This window comes from Perna viridis, chromosome 5, assembly GCF_037379345.1.
Source record: "Perna viridis isolate PV_CMFRI_1.1 ecotype Kerala chromosome 5, ASM3737934v1, whole genome shotgun sequence".
Classification (NCBI taxonomy): Eukaryota; Metazoa; Mollusca; class Bivalvia; order Mytilida; family Mytilidae; genus Perna; species Perna viridis.
In genome coordinates, this window is record NC_142449.1 from 27,711,574 (window position 1) to 27,729,091 (window position 17,518).

The 17,518-nt window shown below is 33.6% G+C and overlaps 2 protein-coding genes across 2 annotated transcripts in view; both read left to right on the forward strand.

Annotated features, from left to right (window-relative positions):
* The window catches only part of LOC148616922 (neural cell adhesion molecule 1-like), a 74,303-nt gene that overhangs the window by 12,518 nt on the left and 44,267 nt on the right, over positions 1-17,518 (forward strand). The gene's annotated exons all lie outside the window — the stretch shown is intronic.
* LOC148616923 (titin-like) lies at positions 1,172-14,501 on the forward strand. The gene is made up of 12 exons (XM_088581645.1): positions 1,172-1,337; positions 8,082-8,105; positions 9,235-9,570; positions 9,874-10,197; positions 10,448-10,564; positions 10,836-10,854; positions 11,118-11,200; positions 11,580-11,595; positions 11,914-11,990; positions 12,325-12,340; positions 12,897-12,985; positions 14,081-14,501. Exons 1-12 carry the CDS (start codon positions 1,172-1,174, stop codon positions 14,116-14,118), a joined length of 1,305 nt encoding a protein of 434 aa, XP_088437771.1. The 3' UTR covers positions 14,119-14,501.

Sequence of the window (17,518 nt, forward strand, 5' to 3'; positions counted from 1 at the left end):
TTATAGCTGATCTGAAAGAATATCGTTTGGCTAGATCCTTCAATCTCAGTTTCCGCTATATAGATGACGTACTATCTTAAAACAATCCTAATTTCGGGGATTTGATACATCGAATCTACCCAAAAGAACATGAGATAAAGGATACTACAGACACTGTGAAGTCACCCTTAGATCTTGACCTACACTTAGAAATCGATGATAAAGAAAAACTATTCACCAAACTTTACGACAAACGTGATAACTTTTCATTCAGAATTGTTAACTTTCCTTTCAACTGTGGCAACATCCCCTCAGCACCTGCCTATGGAGTGTTCATATTACAACTCATATGTTATTCCAGAGCTTGCCGAAACTACGCAGACTTTTTGTATCGCGATAGAACTCTAACAAATAGGCTTCTGGAACTTGGTTATGTTGCTACAAGATTGAAGTCATCACTACGGAAGTTTTATGGTCGTCGTCATTAACTCGTTATGGTGTATCCATCTGCACCATGAAGACTGATTTATTCAACGGGTCATATTTTTTCCTTTCCTCGTTTGTATACCCCGGACTTGACTTTTTTATAGCAACTCGGGGGGTGTTTCTAGAAAAGCAGAGGACGCTTACCCTACCGGTGCACCTGGTTCATGCTCCCAGTTTTTAGTGGAGTCCGAGTTGCTCATTTACTTTTGTTACTTTGTATGTATGATTTTAGTTACTTTATGTACTTTGTTGTGTATATCTGTTTTCCATGTCTGGTCTTTGTCCCTGAATTGCATTCTTTTGATTACCGCTATAACATTGGTTCCCTTGATTACTCTTTTAGAGGTTTCGACCAGAACCATTTACGAATAAGGGATCAAAAAGTGACCACTTTGATTCTGTGTCAAATATCAAAACCCAAAGCTCTTTCGATTTTGAATGGCCTGTTTTCTCTTGGCGAACTGTTCACGGTTTAATCTCTGCAGTTGTATCAAGATGTGCCATGAGAAGCACTTTACACATATTTATATGTAAATCAAACCTTATATTTATACGCTCAGATGTTTTCCACCTGCCTGTTTATCTGTCGGTGACAATTTGTGGTTCCTTGACATAACTTCCAATTTTTGACAAATTTCCTTCAACTTTATTACAATGTAGCAGCAATGAAATTATGAATGGAAATTATTTTTCGCAGAAATTGGACATGGGGGACCACTTTTTAGCTCACTTTGCCAAAGGCCTCGTAGGCTATTGCAATTTCTTGGCGTTCGTCGTCGTCGTTGTCGTCATTAACAATGTTTCAAGACTCTTCTTATCCTCTGGAATAATTGTACCAATTATAAACAAACTTGGTATGAGGATTCCTCAGGGTATTGGGCATAGAACTGCAGTGGGATTTTTGATCCGTCAAAAAACATTGCCGCCGTTACAGATACCAGAACATGCGGCAAGTCAGATGAAGTCAGCAAATTCTTCAACAACCGTTAGGTGCAGTCAAATTCTAACATAAGTAAAAGTGTTCAGCAAGATGAGATCTATTTGTTGTCAGTTTGTCGTGTAAATATGTTGCCCCTTGTTGAAGTTATTGCCTTTTCGACATTTTTTCGCTATTTTTAATGTTATTTCTTTCAAAAATCTTCTCCACTGAAAATATTAGACCAATTAGAAACCAACTTGGTCTCAATATTTCCTAGGGTGTTCGGCATAGAAGTGATCAGCAGATTTTTGTTCGTAGAAAAAACATGGTCACCGTTACTATACGTAGAGCATAAGGGTCAGACAGAAGTTTTCTCATATATCAACATAACCGTTAGATTTGGCAAATTATTTCAATTGCCTAAATGATCCATTTGGTAGGTCCAACAAAAGTTTGTAATAGATCAAAGATGTTGGACAACTCCTTATTAAAGTTATTGCCCTTGAAAGACAAAGATAACATTTTTTTTACAGTTTTTAGCCAATATCTTGAAATCTATAGCAGATAGAAAGAAACTTTCATTAAATGAAATAATAATCCTTATGTTATATCCTACCTAAGTTTTCGTTTGAGTTAAAATAGTCCGTTAACTCCTTGTTAGAATTATTACCCTTTAACGGCAAACATTGAACTAGGTGAGTGATTCAGTCTCCTAGGATCCTCTTGTTAGTTATGGAAAACACGTCAAATTAAGGATATCTTTAAATTAAAATTTTAAAGTTTATTTTAACAATTTCATCTATATTGGAATCTTATTCTGTGCGAAACATTTAATTACTATCCAAACTCTGAACTGTGTCAAGCTCCCATATTTTCAAGATTCCATATTTGCTCCAACTGTACAGGGTTGACTACTTTGTTCTTATCAACCTGCGTCCAGCGAAGTATTTTGTTTTATAGTGACCTTGTAAAAATATAAATGATTAAAGGCTTGTTGATTGGATTGTGCCCATAGTTTTTACTGATTTCATGTAAATGTGTTCAGCATGACAAGACCTATCAGCGGTCAAGTTTTTGTTATAATTTATGATGAAGTTACTGTCCTTATCTACATTTTTGGTTGTTTTATATTTAAAGGTCTTTTTTTGTAAATTTTTCCCTTGACCATTTAAGTAGCAGTCCACCTAAGAATCATGCAGTGGGTGATTTATCGATGTCAGACATTTGAACCAAATTGACTTGCAATATGTAGGATTTAATGGAAAAACAAGAATTAATATAAAAAAAATGAAAAATGTTTTCACTGTAACCATAGCAACGACCATTCCTAAGCAATCCCCAATTTTGGGCCTAAAAACACAAAAACATCATAATTTGAATGTATTTTTTTTATATTTAATGGTGGAAATTTGTCAAACTACATCATATTATTAATGAAATATGTCTTAGGAGAAACAATTTACAATAAAGTACAAATCAATCTCATTTGTTTAGATCTGGTTACCATAGCAACCAAAATTCTTAATTTTTGACAATTTGAAATGTACGAAAGTAGGCTATGTTCAGACCCGTTTTGCTAACAAGAGCAAGAAGATATTAATTAAATGTGTGCATGGATGTGTAGTAGGTGCTCTCCACTGAAACATATCAAAAATAAAAATATGTAGCATATCTCTGTTTTTTGTTTTGCTCATCTGCACCCAAAATCACCCCCTGTAAGGACTTTTCTTCTTCTTAATATTTTTCATACAAACTTTGTCCAGACCATAACTTGTTTGCCTTGTGACCCAGACTTCTAATATTTAGTATGTTGGTATATCCTCTCAGAATAGATTGTCGCATATCAGAGTGGGAGACCTTTAACCTCAAGGTCAAATAACATACAAATTTTGGCAAAATACGATACATAATTTTGCCTGTACTATTATTGTTTAGTCTTTTTACTTAGATATCTGATCTTCGGCATTTTAGTATATCACACCAAGGCAAAGAGTAATGTTTTATGTAGGTGACCTTTGACCTTGACCTTTGGCCCCAAGGACAAATAACATAAAGATTTTGGCAAAATACCATAAAAATTTGTCTTGGCCATATCGTTTTTTGTTTTTTTACCAAGATATTTGATTTTTGGTATATAAGTAAATCGCATGAATGTATAGTGTAATGTTCAAGATAGGATAATTTTTGACCTTGACCTTTGACTCCAAGGTCAAATGACATACAAACCTTTGGCCAAATACCATACAAAATTTTGTCTGGGCTAAAATTGTTTTGTCTTTTCACATCTGATATTTGGTATGGGATTATAACACCTGAAGGCCAGGCATCACGTACTAGTATGGCTGAAATTTGAACTTGACTTTTGATCTCATGCTCAAATAACATACCAAAGTTTGATGCCATTCATACAAAATTTGTCCATACCATAACGCTTTTTGTCTTTTTACCTAGACTTCTTATATTTGGTATTTTGGTATATACTCTCAAGGTGGAGTGTTGCGTGCCAGAATAGATGAAATTTTACCTTAACCTGTCGCTCCGTGCAAGTCCGGGTGTTAAAAGAATAGGCCTGCAGCAGCGCTAAGCTTGTCGGAAAAGGCGACTAAATAGTGCTCAGAAACCTAGCCGGGGGCTATACGCTCTGCCCACAGAGCAACTGGGATATGTGTCCCAGATGGTGGAATGGGGTATTCCTGGCAGTTACAGGAAAATATGACCGCAAACCATAGTAGCACCGTGTTGGGAAAGATGTCACTTCCTCGCACGTTAAAGAACCCTGCTGTGTATTCGATAGGAGTAGGAACCTTTGCGCTCCGCCACAGAAGGCTAAATTGTCCGACCTTACCCATCACTCCTTTTTCTAGTGGCATTCAAAATTTGTCGACCCCATTATCCTTGTGTTCCATCCTTTTTTTCCTTTCTTCATCATTTCATGTTCATTTTATCATCCATTTCATGTTCATCGTCTGAATATAGCTGAAATATTGCTGCTCGGACGTTAAACCCCAACAAACAAACACACACACCTTAACCTGTCAACCTCATGGTCAAATAAGATACACATTTTGGCAAAATACCACCCATTCGGTATGTGGGTATTTCACGCTAAGGTTGAATGTCATGCATCAAGGTGTGTGACTTTTGAACATGACCTTTGATCATATGGTCAAATGACATACACAATTTTGGCTTAAATAAATGACTGATTTCATGCAATATTTCACCTCACAGTATGTCGTAAATGTTACGGAATATGTGTTCTCTTAATTTCAAAGGAGAAGAACTCCTAATAATTATACCCCACACAATGCAGTTCCGCAGGGTATAATGTGTTTGACCCGTCCGTCAGACGTCAGTCCATCAGTCCATCTTAAATTTTCCAGACACTTGCAGATATTGAAAAATTTTTTTGCTTGATAAGTTCACCATGATAAGTCAAGTTTACTTTTCGATATTTTTTATCGAAGTTACGGGCTTTGTACTCATCGAAATTCACAGAAATAACCGTTTTCCTGACTTTTTTTTTCTTATTATCTTCACATATTGACATGATTTTTATTATGAATTAACCGTGATAAGTTACAATACAATTTTGTATGGTTTCGCTTCGATAATTTTACCGAAATTACGGGCCTTGAACTTAGCAAAATTTACAGAAATAATCGTTTTAAGGACTTTTTTCCTAAACGCTTGCAGATAATGACATGATAAGTTCACAATGATAAGTTACAGATCAAGTTTACATTTTGTTCCAATACAATGATATTTAATTTAGATTAATTAAAACTTAAATTAATCAAAGTCTGGCGTTTTCAACTAACATTCTGAGTAACAGAATTTAGTCAGAAGAGGTTGGTTTTCTCATCGTATATTTAAGCTCATCTGGGACGAAGGTCAGTGTGAGCTATAGCCATCACTTTCTTTTTGTTGTAGTTGTCTGTTGTCATTGTTGACTTTTTCAAAAATATTTTTTTTAAATTTTATTTTGTTGCAATCTTTTCTAATGCCTATAAAAGTCATTCTTAAAAATCTTTTTTTTTCAATTTCATTTTTGTTGCAATCTTTTCTAAACCTGATTTAACACTCTAATACCTAGGTCCTTCTAATTGTATTTCTCTTATAAAATCTACCTACATGTTTATGTCTGTGTTCCAACATAGTTGAATATATGAAAAATATGTAAAGGAATATGCCAAAGAAGACAAAAAAACTTATTTTTTGTAAAAACATCACGATTTAGTACTTTTGGTATCATACCTCATTAAATATAAAAGGCAGGATTATATAACAGAAGTCATATATGCATCAAGGTTATTGAATCAGCATCCAAACGAAGTTTGCAACCTATATTTTACATTTCATAGACTGTATTAAAGTTTACTTCTGATCTCATGTATGGGCAATAATAAGTAGGAAGATTTTGTAAACTTGTTGACTATAAATTAAAGTAGTTCCCATTTTACAATTATGCAATTTATTCTTAAATGCCACGACAAAATGAAATGTATAATTTTAGGTTACCCATGTTTGGTTCTCACATAGTTTCTAGACAGCTACATAGATGTAGTGTAACAGGCAAGTAAACAAATATTTGTGAATTTTAGCTTTCCTTGCCAAAGGCCAAGTAAGCTTATGCCATCACTTGGCGTCCCTCGTCACCGACAAATTTTCGAAATTCTCCTCCTGTAGATAATTGTGCACAAAATGACCGTTGGGATTTATGATCCGTGAAAAAAACATAGCCGCCGTTACTAGAAATAGAACATAGTTGTCTAAAGGCATTTTTTAAAAATAAATAAAAAAAACCATTGCCTTTGGCGAAATTCTGGCAGGAAATAATATTGTCCAGGATTAAGAGAAAACCTATGCCAAAATTCTGCAAACGATATTTACAACTGATGTAGTTCTGTTAGGTATTTTACACAAAATAAATGTTGGGATAATTGATCCATGACAAAAACATAAGCCCTACTAAAAATAGAACATAGGGGTCAGAAGGCAATTTTTGGCAAACAACTCAAAGGTTGTTGCCCTTTTGTGGATGGTTATATAGTTCAGCATTATACGATTGACCAACATTTCATTCTTCACGTTGACGTACTCCCAAACAGTTAGATTGGGGAAACGCTCTCAGACCCACGTGGGGTCTGGGAGTAGGCCAGAGCGTCAACAGGGCAGCTTAGCCGCTAGTAAGACATACTCTGACTGGTTTCTTCGGTCGGGTATCCCGAAGGTTGGGCTCCGCTAGCTCCAACTGCTAACAGACATTTACTTATAGAATCCCCATAAGGGGCGGTCGTGCGAGATCCGTAAGGATAGTCAAGACCATAAAAACCCCAATCATCGTTGACCAATACCGACATTTTCGAAACGATTCGTCTGCCAATTATGGCTCATGAAACAATTCTTAATTTGTCCACATGTACATGTGCCATTTTGAAAATCTTCTTCTCTAAAACAATTTAAGATCAGTTAATGGAAATAAAGTATATTAATTCTTTCGTGTATTGTGCTCGAAATGACTTGTGTTTTTTAAATCCATTAAAATGTATATGGCTGCCTATACTAAAAATTGAACATAGCGGTCAGAAGAGTTTTTTTTTAAAAATAATTCAAAAACTGCTGTCTTCAGCAAAATTCTGGTTCAGATCATAAAATGCTATTAAAAGCATTTCCTGTATTTGACTATTCAGTTAATTTTAACTTAGCCTGTCTTATTGCCATTTTCTCTGATAAACAAATGGTAAACCAGGTGAACGATTCAGGTTCTTTTAAGCCTCTAGTTATCCATTTATAATGTTTCTATAATATATGATAAATGTTTATTTTCCAATTGTTCTTATCTAGATTTCTGGCACAAAATTCCATGTTGAGTAAGTGACATTATAGTCAAACAACAAAATTATAAAATATTTTGAAATATTCTGTAGACAAGAACCTATATTTTCATGTTTACAAGAGTAATCATGGAAACCAAGATTCTAGCGGAAATCAAAAGAATGTAATCCTGGGACATTTTGATAAGAAGATGTGCATTTCAGTAAAACAGTAGTTAAAAAATGGAAATGGGATACATTGTCAAGATTTGATAAAAAAAAAAAACAAGAAATATTATCCTTGGGTCTGATGGAATTCTCTCAAAATACAGAAATTAATAAAAACAATTTAGTATCAGTCATATGACATCTGTCCTCATTAACACTCATCAAGTCAAAAGTTGATATGTTATTTGACCATGAGGTCAAAGGTCAAGTTCAAATGTCAACCAATCTATTACTAGGCGCCTCGCCTTGAGAAAACATAACCCTATACCAAATATCAGATGTCTAAACAAAAAGACAAAAGAACATTATGGCCTGGCCAAAATTTTGTATGTCCTTTGACCTTGGAGTCAAAGGCCAAGGTCAAAAGTCATCCAATCTAGAACAATTCATTCTAACTTGATGTGATTTGCTTAAATGTCAAACAGGTCAAATATCTAAGTACAAAGACCAAGACGTAATGGCACAAACAAAATTGTGTATCGTATTTTGCCAACATTTGTATGTTATTTGACCTTGAGTTTAAAGGTCAAGGGCAAAGGTCACTCACTCTGGTACGCAAAACTCCGCCCCGAGAGGATATACCAACATACCAAATATTAGAAGTCGCCGTCAAAAGACAAAAAAGTTATGATCTGGACAAAGTTTGGACAAAGAGAGGAAGAAAAGTCCTTATGCGGGTGATTTAAGGTCCAAATGAGCAGAAACAAAGATATCCTATATATTTTTTTTATTTTTGATATGTTTCAGTGGAGAGCACCTACTACACATCCATGCATACATTTAATTAATATCTTCTTTCTCTTGTTAGCAAAACGGGTCTGAAGATAGCCTATTTTCGTATATTTCAAATTGTCAAAAATTAAGAATTTTGGTTGCTATGGTAACCAGATCTTAACCAATCAGATTGCTTTGTTCTTTATTGTAGATTGTTTTCCATAAAACACACTTCATTAATATAATTATTTAGTTTGGTAAATTTCCACCATTAGTTAAAAAAATACATTCAAATTTCATTTTTTCATTTTATTCATTTTTTTTCTTATATATCCAACCGATTTAAAGTCAACTAGAATAAAATATCTGACATCAATAAATCACTTTCAGTGAGAATTGCATGATTCTTAGGCGGACCGCTACTTAAAAACCAAACTTGGTATGAGTATTCTTAGGGTATTATAGAAATGAGCCGTCAAAACATGGTCCCCGTTGCTAAGAATAGTAGATAGGGGTCAGACAATAGTTTCTTGCTCACATTTTCAAAACCATTATTTTTAGACAAATTCTGATATGTAGTTTACAATGCACAGTATTTATCAGTTTTCAAATTTTTGCGTTAATTGGTTAAGCCATGTTGCAGTTTTTCCATGTTTTTTTTTTCGCTACTTTTAATGATACTACAACAGAATATTGTCTCATTAGAGACTACGGAACATAACTTCACATGAAAATTGATACGATTGTTTCTTAGGTATGAGCATAAGGAATTGCTTATAGAGCAAGTTGAGCAATTCAGGCTCTTAAGGGCTTCTATGTTAGGTAAAGGCGTCAACGGTTATGTATTTTAAAGAGTGCAAATATATGCGTTTGGGTAACTGTTGAAGTTCTTATTCATAATAGTGCTGTTAATTAGTTATGGGGACTTTATACCTTAAAGAAATAACAAAAAAATACCTGTAATATATAGAATATTAAATTCATAACCACTTCATTTTTGCGTTTTCAATTTCGTATTTGAAATTGATTTGAAATATATTACATAATTACAAGAAATCTTATCATTATATGAATATCTTATTTAAATTTCAGCACCACCAGTATTTCTAAGTGGAGACCAACAGGTAAAGTTAGGTCAAACTAAGAATGATGTCAAGATACAAGTCAATATTTATAGTGTTCCTAAGTACACTTCACTCAAATGGTTGAAAGGTAGCGTTGCAATCTCACCATCTACTAAATACACCATGACAAATGCCTCTGCTGTTTTTATGGACACATTTCATGGAACAAAGGTACAGGTAGATGGCTACAGATTGACACTTACAATACACAACCTAGAGGAACAAGACTTTGTTAACTACACCTTGCGATTATTGAATGGGGTCGGACAGACAGTAGAACATTTGGTTGTTCTTATATCTGCAAGTTTGTGTCTTATGAAAACTTAATATTTGCTTAAGTCTAATATAAATCAAATTATTTCTTAAATGTCTAAACTCTGCTTAAAATTCAATTCTGAGTGTCAAAAAAGGATTTCAAGGCGATTTTACCAGAAACTTGTATGAATCATTTTCTTTATTTGTCTTAATAAGATCATAATAATGTCAAATCATAGTTTCTAATTTATGTAACTATATAATTGATAATTTCTGTTGTGTCTTATATTTTGGTATATTGGTGAATTTTCGCCATAATATGAAGGAATGAATTTTCATTATTTTATAATAGGTCCACCCGAGACTCCTTCAAACTTCTCAAAACTGGAGACCACAGATTCTACGATAACGTTACAATGGTTGCCAGGCTTTGATGGCGGACATAATCAAATGTTTGTTATACAGTATCGGGTCAATGATAATCATCAGTGGCAGGACACAATTGTTCCCATGACGGATTATTCCTCTGACTGCCAATGTTCTTCATCAAAATCATTTGTCTTTACTCTGACAAGACTAAACTCGGACACATTTTATGAAATCAGAATTTATGCAGAGAACAAATTCAACAGAAGTCATCCGTCAAACATTGAAAATGTCACAACAAATCCTATGCGTAGGTATTTTCGTTATCGAAAAAGGTTTTGCACAATTACCTGTAGATTAAGATAGATGATTTATAGCCAGAGAAGTATAGCCAATGGCTAGAGCATAATTTTACAGTTAAATCGTATGCCTCATGTATATTAAAAGAGGAAAACAGTACACTTTTATGAAGTTTATAAATAAAGATTTCAATCCTTAAACATCATAGTCTATACCTCTTGTTAAACAAATACTTTTCTATGAGAAGAAACATATTTCAGGTCAACATTTGTCTAAAAAGGACAATGGTACGTTGGTTGGTGTTGCCGCTGGTCTGTCAACAGTAACAGTCATCTCTCTCATCATCAATGGTATATTCACATATAAAATGTTAACAGGTACGTGATTTGCGATAGTTGGTTTACAAGCAAAAATGTAGGGAAAATATCACAAGTAGGAGTTGCATACCTTAAATACGTATTTAAAAAGCACCATTCAGATTTGGAAATTACTGGTTAAATAACATCAAACGGTTGTGACTTATATCTGATATTTAATATGTTTTGAATCTTTTCTTTAAATACGCGTCTTTGCTTAATGTAAAGTTTGAGCTTTTATTTTGTTTGTGTATTTAAATTGTGTTTCAATTTTCATTCATTGTTGTTGCAGATAAAAGATCACCAATGAAGTAAGTCAATTATGACATGTTCAACTTTTTATATTAATCAGATGATTTAGACTTAATACACTACCAAAACAAATGTTATACAGACCTTGCAGCCTTACACTAAATAATTAGTGTTTGTCGTTTTAAGCATATATTGCCTAAGTCTGTGTTTTTTTTTTAAATCGATACTCTGAATATTTCAATATGTTGTGTTAGCATGTTGTCTTCCATTGCTCTCCGCAATCGGAGTTTATTAAACATGATATAAACATGATATATTATAGAAGTTCGTCAAATGTGGATTCTAAAGATGGCAGGAGTTTTCCTGAAGTGCATTACAATATTTCAGATCATGCAGTTGATAAAGGTATGGAGACAATAACCATACCAAACAAAAAAAAGAAATAGAAATGTTCCATGTAATTTATGTAACAAAATGGGATTATTTAACTTTGGTTTCTACCTTCCAGTAATTGACTGAAGTATAAGCAATTATAAACATTCTAATCAGGAGGAATTAACATTTCTGATTCCATGGTATTATGTCAACTATCAAACATCGGTATATTATATAACCCATATCGGATTAAATGAAATAGGAATCATGATTAAGTGTATTTACTCGGTGCTCAGAGGTGTACGTAAAAAAAAACCTAAAGTGTCACAGTAACATTGTAACTATGATTCCTTTAGTTAAACGTTACGTTACTCTCAGGTTTTCTACTCCTTCGGTTTTACTATTTCAGATGGGGATACTGATAGGTAAGTTCATATATTGGTATTAGTTTAAAAGGTCTCATAGCTATTCACTCTGTAAAATTAACTGCTATTCTATTTAAAACTGCAGGCATCAAAGATACTGCAGCGGTTCTGCGATAAATATATTAAGTCTGTCAAGAATACGTTCAATTAACTCATATTGACTATTTCCATACTACAAATGAAAATAAAACTTACATTGTCAATATCTTCGATGAAATACATTGAGTTTTATTACAATTTTAAAACGATAAATAACACAATGTCAAAGAGAACTTGAGCCTCATTCTTTTTTCAACTTTACTTCATATCAAATTGTAGAGATGTGCGACGTTATGAGACATTAGGAATGAAAGACAAACCAAATGAATACGACATATGTGAACCACACCAGAGAGGTATGTACTCTGAACGTAGCCATAAAACAGCCGTCCGACGAAACAAAAGAAAACAAAAAATAGGCTTTTTATTGGGTGTTATGAATTGTGTAAGTGTAAGCAAAGAAATACAACATTTTTTATGTTTTTATTCGTTATGACTACGATGTCTCTGAACCGCAACTAAGATGTATGTACAAAGAATATAACCACAATATAGTCGTCCGATTAAACCGGCAATCAATTGTACGTATACGCAAAAATAAAAAAAAGGTATAGACACCATTAACAAAGTATAACGATATATTAGTATTAAGATTATTATATCTGTATTTTAATTCTTTTCCTCTTGTAGATAACAGTTCTGGTGTGTAAGTAAACAACATTTCATATTAGGGATACTAAACCGCTATATAACAATTTAGTTACCCTCCTGTCGCGTGACACGATTTTTTTTTTGAAATTTACTCATCTCGTGGATCGTAACAGAGTATCCATCTGTACCATGAGCCCATTTCCATGTGTCATAGTTTTCCTTCCCTCTCTTTAGTCTACTTTGGACTAGAATTTTCATGAGCAGCTCAGTGGGTGTTACTAGAAAAGCAGGGGATGCTTATCCTACCGAAGCACCTGTTCCGTGGTCTCAGTGAAGTCCGAGTTGCTCATTTGTTTTTGTTTGTACGTATTAGTTTGATTTTGTTATGTTTTTTGTTGTGTGTGTCTGTTGTCCATGTCTGGTCTTCGTCCATGGTTTACATTCTTTTGATTTCCGCTACAGTCTTCGTTCCACCGATTACTCCTTGTTATTTACAGAACGACAAAGCAATGACTATATTTTTTATTGTAGTTTTAAATATAGATGTATAAGGCGTACATGTACATTACGACGACACAATTCTTCGTTTAATAGACTTTTTCTTTGTAAAGATTACATTCCAAGAGAGGTCAAAATTATGAAACTTTGGGAACAAAAGACAAACCTAACGTGTATGAAGACTTGGATGAAACATCAAAACGTAAGACTTAGCTGATTGCATATATATATATATATATATATATATACAACGTCTCAGAATGTGACGACTCTATTCACTACACTGCTCCATCAGAAGATAACGTAAACTTATAGAAGGGTCTGAAAAATTCCCGACGATGTTAGAACTGTCAAATTTGCGCAGCAAATTTTTGTCGTTCCCTCCGCGGGACTCGAAGTCATACCGCTGTGACATCTATGGCAACATCGCCTGCACTAAGTCCAGCGCCCTCGACCACTCGGCCAGCTAGGCTATGTATGGAGCAGTGTAGTGAATAGAGTCGTCACATTCTGAGACGTTGTATAATATTGATTTATTGTGACATGCATCATTAATTTGATCCTCTATCCTACATAATAACACCTAGATGAACTGTCCCGTACTACCATACATCGTGTACTAAGTTACAGCCCTAGATTAATCCTACGAGGAGGAATCACCCTGCCAGCGAAAGCTATATTTTATATAGCCTAGCTGGCCGAGTGGTCTAGGGCGCTGGACTTAGTGCAGGCGGTGTTGCCATAGATGTCACAGCGGTACGAGTTCGAGTCCCGCGGAGGGAATGACAAAAATGTGCTGCGCAAATTTGACAGTTCTAACATCGTTGGGGATTTTTCAGACCCTTCTATATATATATATATATATATATACCAATTTTCCTGGATTAAGGAATAAACATAATTCGTTGATTCTTGAATTCGTGGTTTTGGAGTTTCAGTATACACATTAATAAGAATCTTCTATTCGTTGGGAAACAAATTTTGTGGTTAGACCTACGGAAGAAAACTACGAAAATTAGTACCCCACGAACAATAGTACTTTCTCAGTATTGAAAACTCTTTCACGAATCGAAGGTCTAATTATATGCCAATTTATACGACAGTCTTTGACTGCCTAAGACGTAAGTTGTCTATATATAGAGTTTTGCAATCGCAATTTATACCATGCAAACTTCTAGGTTTTTAAATGATTTAGATACCTTACCATCTGAATCATGTTGTTATATCTTAGTGGAACGTATTCATATTATAGATACAAGCAAGAACATGATATATTAATAATACCTTTTTATTTCAGATTTCACTACAAAGCTGTATTCCAATACACTGATTTGATCAGCACTTTGTCGACCTTTCAGTAGAACTCTCAATTGACAGTATTGAGCAAATAGTTATTGGATAACTCATTCCCTATGGACGAAGAAATCATTCTTTTATCTGAAAAAAAAGGTTTACCAAAAAAAAAACCTATAAATTGAAATCAAATTGTATTATGAGTATTATTTGAGCTGTCATAATACAACAAATGCAAAAATAACGAGCAATCCTTAGAAAAAGGAGACAAAATAAACCAATTGTAAATTAAGATTAATTAAAAATGTTTCTGCAAGGACTGTGTGTACTGAAAAAAAAAACAACTGCAATCGTCGTTGGTCAAATAGAAAGTCAAATAGGATGTTGCTTAAGGCATCTTTATAAAAGGGAATAACACATGAGGTTTAAAATGAGTAACTTCCCGATGTTCTTAAATAAATAAACAACTTATTTATTTAACAATTAGTCTCAGCAAGCTTATTCCTTTCAAGATCAGATTTGTGAAAATTGGTTTGAAAATTGTACCGTAATAAGGAATCCAAATATACCATAAGATTCAATACTTTTGAAATTCAGTCATCTTAATTTGCATATTTGATTTAGTTTTCATGCTATCGTAGAAAAAAAGGGGTCGGAAATTTTAAATTACTTGTATTTGAATTGGTGTCTTTCATGGCTTCAAGATTTTCATGCAAAATTGTAGAAACTTAATTTCTTAAAGTTCATGTTTTTTTTTACAATTTTGGAAACTTGAATGGACAGACAGAATAATAACTTTGTTCATATTTATTTAGCAAAGCATCATCGTATGTTATTTTCCAATTTAAATTCTTCTGGCGTCAACTTATAAATTTGATTTCATTACCTCGTATTTTATCATATTTCACTTAAATACCCGGAGGAATGCATTTTTATGTTACTTTTACTCATACTTCATTTGCGTTATCGAAATTTCTTTTTTCAAATTGTTTGCTATTATGTTTGGTAATGCTAGACGACATGAAAGGTAATAAAAAAATAACCAAACATGATGAGTTCAGGGCAATACTCTAAAATAAAAGTAAAACGGAAAGGTTCATATAACACATGGTAATATCAGGGACTGAAATTTTGCCAGAAGTCTTTTAAGTTCGTTTCTAGTGGATAAATGAACGGACATCGTTCTCAAAATTTAGGATTGTTAATCAGTAACACAATTACAATAATTGGTTAAGACCCATATGCACGTAATACAATTTATAAGATATAAGTATACAGGCAAAACGTTGCTTTGGTGTAAAAAAAAAACGATGGTGGCCCAGCGTTTTACATATGTCCATTGTGGATCGTTAAGTCATGTCACAAGTAATGTATCATTGCTACAAATGTTAGAAACTGACAAGTATTAAAAGTTCCTTTTTACTTTTAAATCAAATTACAAAAAAGTATTTCAAGGTGATCAGAAATGCATTTCATTTCATGAACCACTGGTTTTTATATAGCTTGATTATAATTTTTAGATTTTATGGATCAGGAAAATATAAGATATTCACGACAATGTTAAATTGGTACTTCACTTTTTTATATATATTTCTTTCTATTTGATGTTGCTGTTTGTTTTTAATTTTGGTTATTATGTTTGTTTGTTTTGCTTTTCGTTGTGTAATTAAAGACTGAAGCCTTCAAAGTCGCTAATCATCACATATTTAATGCCACTGATTTTGGCCAGGAAGTGCGGGTAATGTTTTCGTTCCACAAGCTTAAGTTTCATTCAAATTCTTAGCAATTGTCGGGTCGGTCATGATATTGACCGGGAAACCAGATTAGGAATCACATTAAACAACTGGCAATGGCTATATATAGCTATCAGGGACCTAATAATGTATATGACCTATATAGTCAATTGTTATAAGACCCTGTGTATGAATCTGAAACTTGGTAATGTTCAATGCTAACCGATCATTATATCTTTTAATGTAAATTTTCCGTTCTCATTTAAGCATAAAACACACGTACAACACATGTGTATCATATTTAAGAGGTACATTTTTTTCTCGTATGAAGCTATGACAGCAAACACGGCACGATCAGCAGCTTAATGTGGAATAGTAATATATTATTATGCAAATCATAAGCGAATGTAAAGTACTGAAATAACGAGTGCAAGAAGTCCCTAACAGTATTAGCGAACTTAAAATGCAAATATATCGTACATGTAGCCAAATTCAAACAACGGACAAAAACAGATGAAATAGAAATAAACTAAGATTCTGAAAAATTCTCTGTTTAAAATTATACAATAATTAAGTTCTCTCAGTCCACGTACTAAAACTATTTACATACTTAATTCAAACTAAACAATATCTTATTGTCTAAAACGTGTGTTAAGTTTTGATCGATTTATGATAGGCTTCAAAGGCCAAAATTGCAATGAAAAACTTTTGAGCAGGAGTAAAGAAAGTTAAACTGGACAGAAGATATGTATAATTTTAAATCCCTTTAACTGGTAAAGACGAAAATCTTGAAAGTTGAAAATAGAAATATTATCATTGCTTATTATTATGATTCTGATTTATAATGTATATATTTTTTTTTCTTAAAAGGCCCTGATATGCACTTTGTGTAATAGATTGAAGTCATCACTACAGAAGTTTTATGGTCGTCATAATGAACTCGTAGATCGTTATGGTGTATCCATCTGCAGCATGAAAACTGATTTATTCAATGGATCATAGTTTTCCTTCCGCGTTTGTCTACCCCGGACTTGACTTTTTATGAGCAACTCGCCGGGTGTTTCTAGAAAAACAGAGGACGCTTACCCTTCCGGTGCACCTGGTCCATGCTCCCAGTTTTTAGTGGAGTCCGAGTTGCTCATTTGCTTTTGTTACTTTGTATGTATGATTTTAGTTACTTTATGTTCTTTGTTGTGTATGTCTGTTTTCCATGTCTGGTCAATGTCCCTGGTTTGCATTCTTTTGATTACCGCTATAACCTTGGTTCCCTTGATTACTCTTTAAGATGTGGAAATGTTCAATATATTAAAATAAGAGCGAGAGTTATCCAAGTTGAAACTTATTCATTAATATATCATATAAGACATTTCTACCCGCTTCTTCCCCCAAATGTGAATATATGTCATTATATATCAAATTTTCAGTTTGAGTTTGGAGCATTGTCAATGTTCTGTTACCGTGGGTTTTATCATGTTTTTTGCCGGGCATCCAAGAGCTTACATACAGCTGTGTTTACAATTGTTGGAGAACCCTTGGCGATCTTTTACACTATTTACTATTTTGTACTTACGTTATATCTTGTTGTCAATACCGACATAGACAATGAGCTGCCCGGTCGGCTGAACTCATGACAAGATGCATTATATACAATGCACACAGCTGAATTATAAAGGATTATGAAGGACGAAAACCAAAATTCCTATGACAGG

Excerpts from the sequence above, each read along its gene's own strand:
- LOC148616923 (XM_088581645.1), top strand. The coding sequence starts at position 1,172 with ATGGGGGACCACTTTTTAGCTCACTTTGCCAAAGGCCTCGTAGGCTAT. Across the intron at positions 8,106-9,234 it reads GAAGAAAAGTCCTTATGCGG|CACCACCAGTATTTCTAAGT; the intron begins GTGATTTAAGGT and ends TTTAAATTTCAG. Across the intron at positions 9,571-9,873 it reads GGTTGTTCTTATATCTGCAA|GTCCACCCGAGACTCCTTCA; the intron begins GTTTGTGTCTTA and ends ATTTTATAATAG.